This window comes from Struthio camelus, chromosome 25, assembly GCF_040807025.1.
Source record: "Struthio camelus isolate bStrCam1 chromosome 25, bStrCam1.hap1, whole genome shotgun sequence".
Lineage (NCBI taxonomy): Eukaryota > Metazoa > Chordata > Aves > Struthioniformes > Struthionidae > Struthio > Struthio camelus.
The window spans coordinates 3,529,640-3,548,077 of record NC_090966.1 but is presented as its reverse complement, the minus strand read 5'-3'; the positions used below and the strand labels follow the sequence as shown (position 1 = coordinate 3,548,077).

Here is an 18,438-nt window from a genome sequence, read left to right as displayed (position 1 = left end):
CGTGTTGTTTTGCCGGGCTGGGATTTGTGAGCCTCAGGTTGTGTCCTGGCCTTCACATCTCTCCATACATTTTAGTCATAACACGCCTGAGATGCAGCTTTTATAGGAAAAAAAAAATCTCTGGAGACTGGACTGTTCTTTGTTCCTTGCTATCCTGTGATGTGCTGGGGCACTGCTTTTGGGAAAAGAAAGAGGAAAAATGGAAAAGCACAAGAATCAAACATAGATGGGAAATTTGAGGGGGGCAGAAAACATGCCTTCTTTTGAAAAATAAAATACAAAAGGCAACAAACCAGCCATTTCTGCAATTTAGCATTTAAGCAAAAAGCTTTCCTCCTGGGGTTGGGGAGACAGACGGCAACAGTTTTAGGCAGATCTGCATTTGCATACGTGCCTTTGGCCCAGCTCCGCGTTGGGGTGTGTGTGTGTGTTACCCTGGTGTCTCAGGGGAGTCCTGGTCTAGCTGAGGCGCCAGCCAAAACAGCAGAGATGAAAATCATCTCCGCTGGGCTGGGATGCCACGGAGGATGGAGCTGGCCCTGGGAAAGAGCTGCAAGCCTGGGGCAGGCGGCCCACCCGATCCGGGGCTGCAGAACGGGCCTGTCGCCAGCGGTTGTCAGTCCAACACCTTTACTTGCCTGGAAACAGTTAATAAATTGCTGCCCAGGTTGGGTGCAAATGATCAAAAATGCTGAGGCCAAGTAAGAAGGCTGCCTGCCAGTGCCGCGTTGGTAAGCAAGGCGTTGCCTGCCCTGCAGCGCCCGGGCAGGTGGCTAGCACGGGCTCGATATGATCGGCCTGTTATTAGGTTTCCTTGACGAGGAAAAAAAATGAGCTTGACTTCATCCCAGGGGTAATACTTGCACCAGGAGTTCAGGGAAATAAGTATTGGGGTTGCAGCAAGCTGTGCTTCCCTGGCAAGTGCCGAGAAGCCGTGCAAGACTGATGGACCTCTTTGATAACCCGGCGTTTGGGAGCTGTTGGCCACCCCTGGGTGCACCCCAGAGTCATGGACTTGGTCCTTGCTGGCCATCACAGATGACCACTGAAAGGCAGCCCCCAAGGAGGGAGGGAGTTAAACGCATCCCCGCCGCCGAAACAGAGCGGCTAACAAACCTTTGATTTTTCACCGCTGGGGAAAAGCACCCAGATTGAATCAATCATGCCACAAAGCACCTCACGCCGCACAAAACCAGCAGGCCGGATCCAAGAGGCCGCTGTGCGTGCTGAAATTAAGAGTGCGACACATGCGTCTGCTCACAGCTGGAGGGCAAGAGAGACCCGAAACTCGTCAGAAATGCTGGAATCTGGCTGGCGACAGGTCATCTCCTGGGACGCAGCCCCTGCCACCTCTCTGACACCACGGTGAGGGCCCAGAAATCCCAGCTCGGCAAGGAGCTGTGTTTTAGCAGCTGATGCGAGACTGCACAGTTCAGAAAGTGCAGGGTGACGGAGCAGCCTCCGGACGCCGGTCTGGCAGGGCGTACGGCTGTGGACAGCTCGCCTTCCCATTGCTGAAAGAAAGCTTTGCATGATGCTTAGTGCATATTTTCATTAAAGGATGAAAGCTTGCAACCTGCAAACCTCCTCCCTTCCCTGGAGGTTAGGGCAGGGGGCTGCCAAGGAGCTGCCTGGCCCCTCTCCCCTCTGAGCGGCAGCATCTCTTCACTGAGCATCCGGAGAAAGTGGTTGCATCAGGGCCAGCCGGGGCCCGGTGAGCGATTCTTGCCTTTGCCAGCTCTGTTTCTGACCTGCCGCATGTGAATTACGGCCAAATAGTCCAGGCTCCTCTCGGCTTCTTGTTTTTGGCTTGTTATTTTTTCTTGCTAGTAATGGGATGAGGTTCCCTTAGCATCGTCCGGTGCAAAGGAGGCGGCCGGAACCATCCCTGCATGGAAAGCTCTGCAGAACAAGCCCTTCTCCCACTGTGCAAGGGGCTGTTTTATCTCCTTATTCGATCTACAGTCTCTAAGCACATCTTAATCATATTAAAGCATTAAAATATAGCTCCCATTAGCTGCCCAAATCGTTTTCATCAGAATCATAAGCATTTCTATTACCATGGCTTTGGGTTAGTGATGCAGCACCAGTCAAGCTTCAATAAAAACGTATTCGTTCTAGTCTGCAGTTTGGGGCTTGCCCAAAATATCTCATCTATGTTTCTTTTCGAACCAACATATACAGTCACACAGCTTTTTTTCTGGCTAATACCGAGAGCTTAATGCTGCTCTTGCAGTGGATTGCATTTACATGTGCTGCTCAGGCCTAGCTTTTCCTTGCTTGTGCTCCTGCAGGTTTCTGGCTGCCAGTGAAGCGGGAAGGTTGCAGGTATTTAACCCAGGATTCCCCTTTCTGTCCTGTATTTCACGTGCTCACGATTCTTCTCCCGAGCCATCATCCAGCTGGCAGCTGGTTGGGACTCTCCCACCACCCTAGGTCCAGTAATCCTCCGGCGAAAGGATCTCATCCAGCCTCCGAGCCTCCTGTGACACCCCCAAATGTGGGACAGTTGCAGCCCTGGAAGGGGAAGAGCCTCCTAGTTGCAACACGGTCAGATCATCTGCTCTCCCGCAGGCCGGTTTCATGCCAAGCAAAGCTAAAGTTCTCTGCTAGGAAGCAGAGATGCTAATAGGATCTGGCAGCCGGAGACGTTCCTTCGAGACCAAGCCAGCAGCCCTGACACCTTGTGATCGGAGCTCTGCAACGCTTGGTGGACAAACCCCGCAGACGTCGTTCGGGCCGAACCTGGACAGCTTTGTCACAGACACCGTGAGCTGACAAGGCAGAGAAGCAGGAACCAGTCGTTTGTGATTTGTCTTGGTGCAGAAGTTGGGAGGCAGCAGATGAAGCTGCCAGGTACTGAGAGAGAAGAGGGAGACATGTCTCCTGCAGGGCACGTTGCTGGGCTGAACAACCGAGGGCCCCAGAGGGATGGCTGGTTGGATCAGGACGGGGTGTCTCCCTCTGGGGCTGTTTCTTCCAGGGGAGAGGGAAGCTCCAGGTGACCAAGGGGGGCATCAAGTCTCCTGTTACACTGACGTCTCTTTTCCAGCTCCTGAAGCAGGCACCAGGCCCGGGTAACTGGGGCTGGAAGATGCTCTATAGCAGATGGGTCTGGCACGATGGTGCTCAAGAGACAGCCTTGCAGCTAATTATGCACAGCAGTGTGACTCTGTGCCTCGGTTTCCCCTGCTGCCTGTACTGCTAGCAGAAGGCTCAGAGGCAGGTTGCGGGAACCTAAAATCCTACTTTAATGCAGAAGCGGGTGCCCAGGAGGAGGAGGGAGCCCTGAGCACGCTGAGCAGGGAGCACAGCCACGGCATTTGCACCAGCCCGGCCCTGGCAGAAGGGGCACTGCCGATGCTGCGATAGGAGCAGCGAGTCAGGGCTGAAAGGGGCAAAGCCATTTCTAAAAAGACTTGAAAATCCCACCCAGTGCTCAGCTCACATCCCTGCGGGAGCGCGGGCCTGCCCGTGGGCAGCACTGCCGGGTCCAGCTGGGAGGATGGGCATGGATCTGGGTGAGCCCCCTCCAAGAGCCCTGGAGCCATGCACATGGGTGGGCTCGTGGTCCAGGAGGGTCCTACCCATCACTGCTCCCAGAAAATGTATGTTTTTGGGATGCTGTGCAACGCAAACCTCTCTGCTGGCATTTGCCAGCGCTGTGGCCCTGGGGCTTCTCGAGGAGTGGCAAGAAAAGCCTTTTCTTGAGTGGTGACCAGACAGGCTCTCCGACGGGATCAGAGGCGGCCCGGCTGGTATCTCTGATCTTCAGATTTTCTCCAAACTGGAAAAATACAACCCTTTGAAAATTTCATGAGGGCGGCAGAGAGCTGCCTGTCTCTCGCCGCCGCTCGCTTTTGAAAGCCATTTAACTGTGACTGCCGTGACAAATGTCAGCGGGAGGCTTGCACTGGGGGGAGAGCAGTGAGCGAGAGGGCACAGGAATTAAAGGATGAAATATTTATTTGGGGCTTTGGCAGCGCTGGAAGGACGACACATCACAGGCGAGAGGCATCTCGGGGCGAACGGCACCGAAAGCCACAAATTAGACAATATGGCTATAAAATGAAATGAGATTTCCTCTCCCTCCCCACCTCCCACCCCTTTCGGGCAGGATCACCGCCTTCCAGAGAAGGTGCAAGGAGGGTTAAGCATCCAGGAATGGCCCAGAGCTGCTGAAAAACACATAGAAATGTGCTCTCTGAGGCAGGCAGGAAGAAGGAGAATAGATACTTCCAACGTGGCCTTAAATACAACCTATAAACCCTCTTGCCGTGATGCACAGGAGGGATTCACCTGAGCCCGGCCACCTCTGAGCCTGCTGGCTGGCTCGAACCCTTCCCGGCTGGTTTTGGTTGTGGGAAACATGCAGGACCCACAAAACAGATGATTGCTACAGATTGACTAGCAACAGATTCTGGCCAGGACCACGGGCCAGAGCCTTCCTCTCCCTCCAGGCTGCAGGTTTGCTCCTCTGCTGGCCCTCAATCTGCCGGGAAAGGAGAGCAGGGAGGTAAACCCCCCCCTGGGATTCGGCCCCAGGTGGCAGGGCCGCGGCCAAGGCACGATTCCTGGGCTGAAGGCTGCCTCTAGGGCAGGCTTCATGTGTTAATCAAATAAAGGAGCTAAATTAAATTCCATCAGCCATCTGTGCCTTCCCCTTTCTTGCTGTCTGGCCCAAGAGCCCCCTTAGTCCCTCAAGGGCTCATCTCTTTCTGGGACTCTTTCTGGGTCTGGCTTTGCCTCCCTCAGCCCTGAGATATGCCTGAATATCATCAAGGGTTAATGCAGGATTATCTCAAGAAGCTACAGCCTCCCCAAGAGTGCAGAAGACAGCGACTGGCAGGTCATTAATCATGGAATTACTTGATAACTTTAAATACAATCATGTAATCAGCAGGAACCTGTAATTATTATTTATGTGTGTGGTGCTTACCAAATTACAGCACTCTCCGAGGCTCTGCGCAATGAGCAAATTAATTCTGCAATGGAAGATCTTGACCAGAAAGAGTTGTTTGTGTCTGAGTTTCGCTAGTAAACATTGATGTGCAAAATGAAATTTGGTTTTAATTGGTCCTCCCTTCCTGCTGGGAAGCACATTATGTTTTAATTCTCTCTCAGCTCAGCTGGTGTGAGAGAGCATCGGATGCCACACAGAAAACTTCAAGGGGCGTTTGGTTTTTCCAGCCTTGATGGCACTCACAATCCAACTTGGGAAACCCCCATGGGAGCTCCTCACCCTCTGAACAGCAAGACGAGAAGGTGTCGGGACAGAGAGCTTAATCCTTTTCTCCAAGAGAAAAACAGGCCCAGAAAGTCCTTGTGAGAGGGGTCAAAGTAATTTTAATCAAAGAAAGCTGAGAATACACACACCTCTCCCTAGCTACAGAAAGCAAAGTCATGTCCACCTGAGCAGACCTATGAGAGGGGGAAAACGGGAAAACAGCAATGCAAACATGGATGGTTTTGTTTGGGTTTCTTTGTTTGGTTTTTAAACTTTTGGCTTCTTTTCTAGCCCCCTATGTGACTCAGCTTTAGAAAATCCAAACTGAATATACACTGCATCACTTTCTGGTAATGTTTCTTGTATGTACAATGCTCCCTGGGGCATTTCCCCTTCTCCAGAGTGGGCAGAGCTTTATCCTCCCCTGCCGATGCGCCCAGCAGAGAAATCAAACCGACGCAGGGGGAAATAGAGAAAGGGGAAGGTTTTTCAGCTCTTTTCTCCAGGTTTGTACCATTTTGCGGATTGCCTTAGAGGGGAATGAAAAACAGTGCTGCTGGTTTTTCCATTGCACAACTCTGGGGCTCTTTTTCTCACTCGTGGATCAGTTATGGGGCAGTTTCTGCGCCGGGGGCTATTGGTAATGGATGAACCTGTACAAGGACCAAAATCTGCCTGACGTGCAGGGCACAGACCTCGGTCCAGTCACGGTGCAGTACCAAGCCGCTTCCCGCCGGGGAGGTATCACCACTCCAGGCACGTTATTACAGGCAACAGAGCATTTCTGAGTTTGGCTGCGCAACAGACATGCAGGTAGAAAAGCTCAGAAAGGAGGAGGGAAGCAGGAGGAATTTCCTTCAAACTACTCAACTTCTTGAACATTTAAAGAAAGAAACTGGAGGTTTTATTCTGTGCCTTGCTTTATAGGAAAAAAAAAAAAAAGATTTCATTCCTTTCTGGCATTTTAACTTGAGGAAGTCAGAGCAGTGCTATTTTGGAGCTGCTTCCTACCTCCCTGGGGCAGGGACTGACTTCTTTAGAGTAGGGAAACTGAGGCACAGAAGCACAAAGTGGCTCGAACCAGGCCCTGCAGGGCTGCGGTGACTGCAAGCCCTTGGATCCAGGGAGCGGACCCTGCAGCAGACTCCCTGTGCCAGGGCACCCGTGGCCCCCCCCCAAACTCCAAGGAGGCCAGGGCAGAACTCCCTTGTAGCGAGGGGCCGGTTTCCTTCCTCCACCTTTCCAGGACTTTGCTGGGGAGGGAGACCGTGGCTCCTCCAAGGCACTTGACCCTTGCAAGGGATTTATTTTTTTCTCACAACGGCTCCATCCCATGACTAAGAGTGAGGAACAGCTTTGGTGCAGACCCCAACTTTCAAGGATAAAAGCAAGGCAGGAAGCAGGAGGGTGAAGCCACGACATTACCAAGCCTAGTGGCCCCATGGGGACCCGCAGCCCTTCTTCCTCCTCTGGCAGTTCCCTGCCCAGCTCCATGAAGCAGCAGGAATCAGCCAGCTCTGTGCTTCCCACAGCCCAACGCAAATGGGTTTTCCGCTTCTTTCAAGCCCAGGTGGAGGGAGGCTGGCCACCAGAGCTCCTCACCTGGGCTTGAGCTGGCCCTGGGGCCCTTTCCTTGCAGGAATAGGAGGCTTGGACCTAAGCCGCGAGCTCAAGGGAGCAGCGTCAGGCAGAGCGCGGCTCTGCCTCTGACCTGGGGCACCTCTTGAGCAGGAGGTGCTGCCTGAGCAAGAAGCGATGATTAAGCTGAGCTGGGTTTCTACTCGAGAAAATTAATAAATGCACAGCCTCATTTTTGGCAGAGAAAAGAGGCCCAGGAGAGATGGGAGGCTTCACCCCAGTTCAGCCCAGTGTGCTATGCTGGTTGCTTAGTGCCCTAATGGGAAAGGACAACCTTTGAGTGTGGGGACCTCAACTTCTTCTCCAGTTGAGGCTCTGCTCTGCTCTGCATCCTCCATGCTAAAATGAGCAACGAAAATGGTCGGATAGGGTAACGGATATGAGACCCCCGTGGACGTCCCGCTGCTTGGGGAGGAGCAGCCAGGGCTGCAAGGGCTGCCCTGGACTACTGGGGACATGGCGAGGGGCAGGTGTGGGCATATGGACAGGAATAAACCCCGTAGTATAAAAACGCAGCTATGTAAAGCAAAGTCTAGACTCAGCCCAGGGCTCTCTGTTCATCCCCGGTCAACCCACAAGATTCTAGCCCACCGGTGCAGCATCCCTGGTGTGCACTTGCTGGCAGGTTGACTGAGCTTTCCCCACATGTCACGATAGGACTAGTGGGACGAGGCGCCGTGCACAGATTTCCCAAGGGATTGACTCCAGAACCATCCCAGTGGTGGCCCTGTATCCTGACCCCTTGGAGCAGTCGGTCAGCCTGCTCCAGGTGAAGAGCTAGGACAAGCCCAAGGGAGACAGCAGTGCAACCTGGGGGCCTCATGCCCCGGGCAAAGGCCCGCAGGGAGGCCGTGACGGCTGCTGGTGAGGCAGCTGCAATTTCTCTGGGCTCCTGAGGTTCCTTTTCCAGCTCCAGCAACAGTTAGGGAGATGAAGAAGCAGTCTTGGCTGTCTCATCCCACACGGCAGTCCTGGAAAGCTGGAAGTGAGCAGCCTTAGGCTTTCTCATAGCTCCCGTGAGCTCACCCTGTCCTCCGCTCGGCAATGACACCAGGCAACATGGGAAGGACCTGGCTCCCATGCCATGCTCTGCTGCAACATGGTGGCCCCAAGAAGACACGGCTCCTTTGGCCCAGACAGTGGCTCCCTCGTGGCTCACACGGCCGTGGACTGCTTGATGCTGTGGAAGCTGACGCGGGTCGGCGAGGTGGGGATGGACATGGCCCGAGCCACGCGGGCCCGGATGGAGTGCTTGTCCTGCCAACGGTGCCACCGCTTCCGCACGGCAGATCGGACCTGGGGACAGGACACAGGGGAGGGAACATTTAGTAACCACACAGCCGCCAAACTGCCTCCTCTGCATGCAATGCACTCTGCAGAGATGTTAACTGAGCCTTGGATGCTGCAAGGGGGAACAGTAATTGAGATAGTGGCACCACTTTTCCGGGGGGAAACTGAGGCACCACAGTGGTTCATCTGATTTAACAAGTGAAAACTAGTGGGAAGCAAACAGCAAATGCTGTTATATTGCATTACGTTATATTGGAGGTCAAATCACACAAACGATTTGCCCCCTCCCTCCATCAAAACCCCTGGGACTACAGAAAGAGCAGGATGATCTGCCTGTGGCAAAGGAGAGCCTAGGACTCCCCATTGGCTCAGGGCACGGTTGAATGGGGACCCAGATGTCCTGCTGCCTGCTCCTCTTCTCTGGTCCCACTTTTCGGGGGTCCAGGAGCAAAAGTGAGCTCAGATATTGCTCATGAGCATTGGCCGTCCTTGCCCTCAGCCTTTCTATTAGAAACACCACTAAAACCCAGCACAGCTTGGGCCTGCGGTTGGCAAAGGTCCCAGCAGTACCCATCAGGTCCCAAGACACCTGGCCTTATTTGATGCAGTTCCTGTGAAATCCATCCCTTGCAGTTCTACTTCAAAGGGCAAGAGGTGAACCTGACTGCTGGTGCCGCCAAGTGTGAAATGGAAATGAGAGGGAGAGGTAAATCTGGCTGGGCACGCTGAAGAAAAGCTGGTGTCTCAGACACTGCATGTGATGCGGGGAGCATCTCTGGTTCTGCTGATAGTGCTCAGCCGTTGAGCCTCACAGCTAGCGAAGGTGTAAGAGCATTTGCAAGGACACAGAGGAATGACCTGCCCAAACGATCGGCCCCAAGGTACCACATGCCTCTGCTCTTGCCTTCTTTGCTCTTTGCTGTATGAACTGTGGGTCAGAGGCTGGGAGGTGACCCTGTCCCTGTGTACCTGGTACCCATGGGTGCGCAGGGTTCATCCTAGGGAAAGTTATACATGAGGGACAAAGTGGCCAAGGTAGGGGTACATGGATGCATGTCCCAGAGGGACTGTTCTTGGATGTGGATTTTCCTTCTCCAAAGAGAAACTTTCAGGAGGAAACACAGGGAAACATACTTTCTGTGAGATGTTTTGTTTTTGCAGAAATTTTTGTCAAGAGCTGAGCCCCATTCACTTCATGGGAAGGAGGCAGCAAAAATTCTCCATTTCTTGTGTTTTGGAGGCTGAGTCTTCTTGTTAAACCAAACCAAGCAACCAGACAAGCCACAACAAATGATAAACCTCAGCAAAATAATGTTTAAAAGATAGAGACAGCTTTCCAAACAGTGAAGCCATGGAAGCTGTCAGCTGTGTTTGTTTTGGAAGGGCTGTTCATGGGCAATTCTCACAAAAAGCGAATTAAACCACAAGGAGCTGGAAAAGCCTCCTAAATTTCCTATGAGAAACATGGGCCCGTTTTCTGCTGGCTCCCACCAGCAGCAGTGCTCAGTGTGGGAGGCTCCCCATGGATGTGGCTGGAGCTGGAGATAAAGTTCTGACTTTGATGCTGGAAATACCTTCAGCTGGGGAACTTATTTCTCCAACACTGAAGAGACCCTGTCTCACCCTGGCCGTTAGTCCCCAATGCTGGATTTGGATCCCAGTCCCCTTTCTCTACCAGGGAAGTTCAGATGCTGCGTGCTTGGGTGCAAACTCCCTCCAAGCTGATGCACCAGACCCAGTGCAGAGGCAGGAGCCCCTCAAGCTGCCTCAAACTGAACTTGCGTCTGTGCGCAAGGAACTGCATGGATGTGCCCTGAGAGGCTGCCGTGTGTCCCCGGCCCCGCACTCACCTCACTGTTCAGGAAGCAGTAGAAGACGGAGACGAAGAAGCCCTGCAAGAGGGAAGGAGAAGAGAAGCAGAGTCACCACCAGCATGTGGGACTTTGTGTCAACATAGGTGCCTTGGACCAACCCTGGGACCAGGGGAGGTCACTGCTGCTTTCAGGCGGGATAAGGTGGCAGGAGTGGGGTGCGGAAGGACCCTTTTTCTGACTGATGCCACATGCTTTGGGGGACTGGCATGGCAACACCACTACCAATGGCAGGGACTATACCTGGAAGGACTCCAGAAAGGAGTTGAAGTAGATGAAGACGATCCTGGAGATCTCATCCTCACCCGGGTTGACAAAGAACAGCATGTAGGTGATTCCCAGTAAGGGCAACAGCACCAGAGTGGCCTTGACAGCTTTTCTGGGGAGGAAACAGAGTTGAGCTACAGCCCCAGCTCTAGGACCATCCCTGTCCCCTTCCTAGGCATGGCTGACTGGTTGGGCTGGTCAAGGCAAGGCAAACCAGTGGCTGGGGGAGGACCAAGTGGAGCTGGGCTCATCCTCGTTGGAGGGAGCTGATGTCTCATGATGGTTTCTGGATCACGCAGGCTGGAAGTGGCTGGGCTGGTATATGCGTGTAGCACTTTGGAGAACCTGACCAGCTCTTGCAAGGTGAAATACAGTGGGATGCGAAGGTGCCTTTGCCTTTTGGATCTCGTGCTTTGGTTTTTCCATCCAGGAAGGGAGGTGGATAGAAAAGACCTGACCTTGAGCTTGTGTGAAATGACTGCCTGGCTATTATAGGACTTGATTAAAAAAGAATTAAGGAAGGTTAAAATAATTCCTATCCATCAATATGGGTTTATGAAAAACTGATCTCATCTAATTAATTTGATATCTCTTCTTGATGAGATTACAAGTTTGGTTTGTAGAAGTAATGTAGTGCTGATGCAGGAGACTCCTGGAAGGATCTACTCTTGATATCTCGTTCATTTGATTAGGGAAGAAGAACAATGCAAAGTCAACACTTTTTTCCTTAAAACGCTTGTTAACATACAGATCCCAACTGTAGCTTAGCACAGGGAAAAATCATCCCCCAGTGGTTTGGGATGGGCTCCTACAGGCACCAGTCGTAGGACCTGTGCTGGTCCGTGGCTGTCTCGCTGAACTGGAAGAAAGCCATATTTTCACCAAAACAAACTGGCAGATGGTACAGAGACCTGAGGAGCTGGAAACAACCGAGTGTGAGCTGGCCCTGAAGAGCAACTCAGAGGCTTGGGCAGCAGCTGGAGCTTGTAATGCTGTTGAAGGTCCAGGATCAGAAACTGCCTCTGGACACAGGCTATTTGGGGTAGCGTTGGAGAGGTTGTTGGAGAGCAGCGCCCAGGTCCAGCAAGAAACTGGCTGGGTTCAGAGGGGTGATGCAATGAGTGGGTGGAAAACCCACCTCAAAGAGGGACAGTCGTGATGTACTTGGCTTAACTAAGCTAAGTGAACGACAAGGCTGGGACTCCCCATGCCTAGTGCTAGAAAAGGAGCAGCTTTGCCTGAAATTCTCCCAGTTTAGAGGCCTATAGACTGAGGCAATGGATCCTGCTCTTGGCATGGGATGCAATAGGCCAGGGTACTTCAGCAAACAGAGGTGGAGCAGGAACCAGGAATTTGAGATTAAAAATAAGGGACAGGACTTGCTTGTGGGCTAACCTCCCCAGGGCAGCTGTTGTGGTGGTGGGGGTTGCACCAGCTTTTTAACTGGGTTGCTCCCAAAGGCTGGGGTCTAATGTGAGCAGGAGCCCTCCAGTGCTATCCCATGCCTGGTTTAGGCAGGACTGCACAGTTTATAATCTACCACACTGTTCAAGTTTTCCTGTTCCACACAATGTTTCTGGGAAATGTAACAGTTCTTCTGCCCAAAGGTGAAAAGTTTTCCCACTCGCACTCTGGAAAAGTGCCTCAAAATTGCTTATGGAGGCCAACCAGCCTGTTTTATTTTGATAAACTCTGATCTGTGTTTCTCTCTTTCTTTTCAGTTGAATGGTTCACCCCAACTCAAAACCCTGCAGTGAGAAGAGCTGGCATTTCTCAGTAACAGCATCTGAGCTTTTATGGTTCTAGCTGAAAAAAAATCCCCCCAAACGAACAAACAAAAAAACTCCAAACAAAACCACCCTCCACCCTAAACCTGCCTCACTCCACTCAATACGCAGCTTGACAGAGATTCACTTATTCTTATTTGCAAAATTACCTGACAGAAGCTCTGCAGAAGACCAAAGCACCTTCCTGTTCCAGGTGCTTTGGAGAGATGCTCTGACCATGCAGCTCCTGAACCATCTGCAAACTATTCCCCAGGAGGAAAGGATTAAATCTTCCTGTCATTTGCTTGTGAAACCACTGCCTTTTCCTTACAGGTTCACAAGCAGGTTCTTGGGGTGGCATTGATTCATTCCTCCTTCCTTGTTCTTTGCTTTGCTGCCAAGTGGCAATTTAATTCTCACCTCTGTGCCAGGATTTGCAGGTCCGACTCTGGTGAGCTGATCAGATCCCATCAGGAGAGGCTTTTGCAAAGAGTTCAGCTCCCAGTTTCTTCCACCAAAGGCAGATCCAGCTGTTCGTGTTCTCTAATTTAAAGCTTGCTCGGGCCAGGATTTCCAGATACCCCCAGATGCAATGGTCGGGTGTCTCCAAGAAGCATGTGAGAAGCCTTTAGCTGCCTCTCCCTCCATGCCACTGGCTCCAAAATCCACACCCTGCTAGTCATCATCTCTCAGGTGCACTCTTACCTGTACTGGATTGTCTCGGATGTGGTTGAGGCTCGGAGCTTTGTCATGAGGATTCGGACGATGTTGAACAGAAAGATGAAGTTGATCTGGAAGGAAGGGGGAATCCCGTTAGCTTTTGCTGCCTGGATGCTCCCTCTTCCCTTGGCTCCCCTGAGCACCTGCAACATTAACAATCCTAGAAGGGCAGCAGGCTCCTCTGGAGATATCACCTGTCAGGCCCTTGCTGCAATTTCAGCTGGCTTAGTTTAAATGTCTCCTGTTTAAATGTCTCCTGCTGGCTTAGTTTAAATGTCTGTCTGAGCAGACTGGGCGGGCTTTACTCTGGAGCAGATGAGGAGTGCTTGCACTGTGTGCCCTGGCACAGAGCTGCTGGGAGGGGAACGGCCCTGGGGCAGGACCAGCTGGAACAGTGCTGTCATCTGCGCAGTGCTTTCCTGTCCCCATCCTGAGTGGCAAAGGCAATGGGCAGCTAAATGGCTACTTGGGAAAATCTCTTGAACCTCAACTGAGGCTCGGATGAGGCTGGACAGCCGTAAAGGCAAGAAGCAGTTAAATCGGTCCAGAGGGATTCTGCTTCTTGAAGAGATACCTATTGCCTTCCATGCACTGGGGCAGGACATCTGCATTTGTTGTTTTATTTTAAATCACTTGAGCAATAACACTTTGGACTTTGTTTGAGGGAGCAGGGGCAGCAGGGCAGACGAGGAGAAGGGTGAGACAGAGCAAAAGTTAGAGAAGGGTCGGGGGGAGAAGGAATATAAGAGGCCAGAAGGATTTTAGAGGAGCGGCTGCCGCCGCAGCAAGGAGCCACTAGCCAGGCTCTGCACTTGGCAGCTCTCCTGGCTGCTGTTCAGCTAATGAGGGCGCAGGGAGGCAGCACCATAAGCTGAGCACAATTGACACGGATTAAAAGTGGCCTGGCTACCTGACGGGCTGGGAAATGAGAAGTAGGCTCCAATTACTCAGAGAGATGGAGGGGATGCGGCCTGTTACCGGTGATTAATACTCCCTTGGGTTTCCTCAGCACTGAGCAGGGAAGGAAGGAAAGAAAGCTGCGGGACCTCGTGCACAGCTTTTCCCACACGAACTTGGGTCGATCTCTGGCGGTGCTGCTGGGACCTGCCACCACCTGCCTCTCCTTGTCCCTTCACAAAAGGCAAAGCCCCAGCAAGTTATGCTCTGTCTGGCCCTTGGTTTAGAGAGCACTGCTCAGCCAAGGGCCAGGAGCAAAGCAACGGGGAATAGGAGAATAGAATTGGCAAAGCAGCCAGCCACCCACTTCCACTTGCACCCAAGTAGAGCCTGGGCTGGAGCATCACTTCCCGGCCAGGGCTCGGCAGAGGGACTCACCTGGGTGCAAACGGGACTCTACAGATGGGAGCATCCCTCTTGGAGTGAGGACTCTAGGCTCCCTTTCCAGCCCATCCCAAGCCAGTGGAATGCGGGACATGCTATTTCTCCAAATTTGGTGTCCAAATTTTCTCCAAATTTGGTGTCCAAATTTGCATTGCTATGATGGGGCAACATAACCAGCAACAGCAGGGTAACACTGAGGGAAGGGGCAAGACCCTATTCAGACACAGCCACATCCTTTGTGCAGACAGAAAAGACCTTGTTTTAGCTAGCAAGGTGTCTTTGCTCTTACCAGAAGCACCAGGATCATGGGGCCTTGGTATATGTAGTCAGTATAAACTCCTGCTCGCTTCCCAAACCAGCACCTGCAAGGCAAGGACAAGCGGTGCTGGGAACAAGCCAGCAGCGTGCGAGCTGCTCCCTTCCGGGGCTTTAGTGAGAGCTGGGATAGGGACAGACCATGCAAGATCTGCACTGGGGCCAATCCTCCTCTCATGCTGGGAAATGTCAGGAATAACACCCTGGGGTCCACTGATCTGAGGGCAGAAGTGGGCACTGAGCCAGAAGGGAGCCAGCCACACTGGGGGGTTAGCCTGTGTATGAGGGGCCACAACACGAATCATCCCCCAACATTTGCACTGATCTTTGTGCTTGACACAGGAGGGATGTGCACTGGGCTAGCAGCAGTGAGTGCAACACCCAAACTACCTGGAAAAGCCTTAATACACCTTAAATGAAGGCTATGGCCTAGGGAAGAAAGGACCAGGTTGTGAATGACCTGGATTTATTCCTGTTCACATACCGACTTTCTCTGCAAGCTTCAGAGATGGGAATAAGCACTCCCGTGAAGGGGTGTTGGACCTCAGGATGAAAAGCGCAGCGTGTCAGTATTAATGAAAACAAGGCACTCAAATGACCTTGCATGCACGTGGGTCTGGATAGGCACCGTCCCTAGCAAATCCTGTGGAAACTCATGCAGGTATCTGTGTCCTAAGAGCACCTTGCTTGGATTTTTGTTAAATCGGAGCTGCTCCAGTGTGCATAGCACTGGCCTTTTGAAGTTACTGGGCAAACCTAACACTGAAAAACGAGACAAGCTGCCATTCATCTAAACAGGCTCCTTTTAACTTCTCAATGCACATGATGAACTCATCAGGTTCCTGCTAAGTCCTCCATTAGCAAGTCTCTGTGAAAATGGTTCAGGTGGTAGTAGTTTATATCTCTGCTGGTAGATTAAATCCCTGCTCCATTTAGCAAACACTTGGTAGGAGCCCTGGCTTAATCTAGCTTTTTTCCCCCCTAAAATCTCATTTGTTGTTTGGAGAGAAAAAATGCAGGAGCAGGCAGCTGCAATGAGGCCTCTTACTGCAGAGAGCCTAAAGGTAGAATAAAAGAACGGATGGAAGAATATCATCTTTTTTTTTCCTCCAACACTTCTGTGTGTCCTGCTTTGTGTTGGCCCTTCCAGGCAGGACCCCAGCCTGCTTCTGCATCTACAGCTCCTTGCACAACTGATTTCTAAATAATAGGAATAGAAAAGAGGATGAAAATTGAGAACAGCGATGGGGCTTACTTCTCGTTGTCGTAGTACAGTTTCCCGATGGCCCAGGCGACGATGATGGGAAAGGGGATACCTATAAATAAACATATAGGTGAACCTTAGCGGTGCAATGCAGTGACCAAGTTATGCCATAATGGTGATTTTCCAGCACAGGGCTCACATGGGGAGAGCCACCGGGCCCTGCAAGTCCCACGCATGGATGGCTCCTCGTGCTCCTGGCAGTCCTTTGCAGCTACGCCAGTGCAAGAAGGGCTGGAGCAGGGAGCGAAGGATGAGAACGGGCATCCCCTGTCACTAAAGACTCGGTCGCCCTGTGGACGAAGCGGAGACGCAGTGCTTACACCAGCCAATGCAGATGAACATCCACTTGCGGAGCTTGTCCGTGGAGTAGGTGAGCACGATGGCAGTGTGGAGGTAGCAGCCCTCGCCGAACATCCAGAAAAAGTTGGTGACGTGGAAGTAATTGTAGGCGGCTGTGACCAAGCGGCACCAGACCTGCCAAAGGGGATGGGTGAGTAAGGAGAAGATGTGGAGGGTGAAGAGCAGAGCTGCTCAGGGAAAGAACAAATGGGTGGCCCTCCTCAGAGCATCACTGGTCCCATCTGGGCTGTGTCAAGAAAAGCCCACAGTGTCTTCTTCAAAGGGTCTCTGTTGCTGATAAGGGTTAAGAGGCAACATTGTCTCTGTGTTACAGTGGAGAAACTGAGGCACAGAGAGGCACAGACCCCAGCAGAGAAATTGAACCAGATTTCCCATAAGCGTAAGTTGTACCCTAACCACCAGGCAGACCTATTCCACCTGCTGCTCCTGTGGACTATAGGATCCTTGAGCTCCCCCCATACCTGAGCTGACTGGCCCCTGGGTTGGGCTGGCTGAACAGGAGAGCTGCACTTACCACATTGCTCTCGTGCACCTCCGGGTTCATTGTGAGCTGCACCACAAACCACGTGGCATTGCGTAGGATGAAGGCTGTGATTAGGTTCCAGTGGATGATGTTCCTCAGACACCGGATACTCCTGGGGGGGAAAAGGGACCATCCGAGCATGGTGAGAGTGTGGGAGCCAGCCACACGCAGAGGGGAACAGAGCTGTTTGTGGAGCTGAATGTCTTTATAGGGATCTACAGGCCCCCATCACGCCACTAGGAAGATGTTGGAGCTGTGCCTGTACCCCTGTGGTAGGTGGGTAGGACTGATGCCAGGAGATAGACAGGACCAAGGAGGGTCCCTCTGCCTCCATAACCCCAAAACAGCTGGAGGAAAATAACCCAGAGCGAGGCACATCCCCCCATCCCAAAGGGCAGCTGGGAAGTGACAGCCACAGTGGAGGATATGGCAAAACGCGGGGGATCCAGGTCCTTCCCCAGCCCAAGGGCCTTGGGGTGATCTCTCCAGCCTCGTCCTCCTCTCATGCAGAGGGTTTGGTCACGGTGGGTCAAGTCACTCACCGCAGGCGCATGAAGAGGACGAAGGCCACGAGCAGGGCGCCCAGTGAGACACAGTGCCCCAGGTAATTGATGATGACAGCGATGTGGTAGTGCAGCTTGCTCTTCTTCTGCAGAGGTGGGTGGAAAACATCGGGGAAGAGGGTCAGTGCTGGCTCTGGGTACCACCATGCAAACCTGTCTCTTCCATCACGACATCAGCTCTGAGAGCTGCGCTGTGATTTTTAGTGGCCCCACTCAAAAACCACTTGGAGCCCACTGCCCATCTGATGTGGGATGATTAGGAGTTAGCAGAGCAGAAAAGAGAAGCATGAACCAGAGCGGGGCTTGCAAAGTGCTCGTGTCCTACTCATGTCCGGGCAGCTAGCAACAGGCTCAAGAATGCTGCCCCTATTGCAGCCCTGCTCCATGCAGGGACATCCCTGACCCACGTCTGGGGAAGTCCCCCTTTTAATTCAGTCAAGCTGCCTGGAAACGTGACATCTGATGTCTCAGTTCATTCCACTTTGCCCTGGGGGCAGCTGAGAGACTTGGGTGTATTTGGGCAGAGGGAGCAGGGGATCACGGGAAGGCGTGTATGATAATTAAATTAATTGATTGGTCCTGCTGTTAGGCACTCATCCAACCTGTGAATTAGCAATTAACTGAGTGAGAAAACCATTCCTGGCAAGAGATATCAGCATCTTAAATACCAGAGGTGGCTATTAACTGCAAATGAACAGCCTGTATCTCTTCTCTGCTTTGAGGGGTGGTTTGACTTATTCTTCTTGTAATTCTTGGTCCTCACTTCTTTTTTTTTTTAGTCCCTTTCAGCTTCCTAAACATCTTTATTTCATTGCCAGCTGCCAGCAGGCAGGGACAGGGTTTGCACTGAATGCTTGTATTGGGAGAGAGCTGGTGGAGCAAAGGAAGAGGCGAGAGGGTATGCTGATCTGCACCCTGGGCACTGGTCTCAGGGTACCTCACACTGCAAATCCTCCTGGCTTTTTAATAGGGAAGGAATTTTTTTTTTTCTCCCCAAGGAGTGAAAGTGCATAGCAGTGAGGGAGGTGCTGTATGCTGTGTGTGACCCTAAAGAGTTGGATGGCGATGCATGCCTGGCCCCATATCTCCCTTGAATCATTCCTGGCCTGGATGTTGCTGCTTTTCAAAACTATTTCCTATCCCTTCCCCTCCCACCATGAGCGCAGTCGAGTCAGGTTCCTACCTCTTCGCTGAGGATCTCCTGGCACTGAGAGTAGTTGACACGTGCTGCCCAGCTCCCATTGGCAAGGCACTCCCTGTAGCCATTGTCTGCAAGAGAGGATGCACATCAAT

At 52.2% G+C, this 18,438-nt stretch overlaps 1 protein-coding gene across 1 annotated transcript in view; it reads right to left on the bottom strand.

Annotated features, from left to right (window-relative positions):
- Positions 1-7,894: 7,894 nt before the first annotated feature.
- CRHR1 (corticotropin releasing hormone receptor 1) overlaps positions 7,895-18,438 on the bottom strand; it is a 33,081-nt gene continuing 22,537 nt past the window's right edge. The window contains exons 4-13 of the mRNA XM_009675942.2: positions 18,329-18,414; positions 17,125-17,231; positions 16,574-16,694; positions 16,020-16,173; positions 15,691-15,751; positions 14,410-14,482; positions 12,765-12,850; positions 10,270-10,405; positions 10,006-10,047; positions 7,895-8,161 (exon numbers count right to left, since the gene is read on the bottom strand). Coding sequence (XP_009674237.1) covers positions 8,021-8,161; positions 10,006-10,047; positions 10,270-10,405; positions 12,765-12,850; positions 14,410-14,482; positions 15,691-15,751; positions 16,020-16,173; positions 16,574-16,694; positions 17,125-17,231; positions 18,329-18,414 — 1,007 coding nt within the window. The 3' untranslated portion in view covers positions 7,895-8,020. The remainder of the gene's footprint in view (positions 8,162-10,005; positions 10,048-10,269; positions 10,406-12,764; positions 12,851-14,409; positions 14,483-15,690; positions 15,752-16,019; positions 16,174-16,573; positions 16,695-17,124; positions 17,232-18,328; positions 18,415-18,438) is intronic.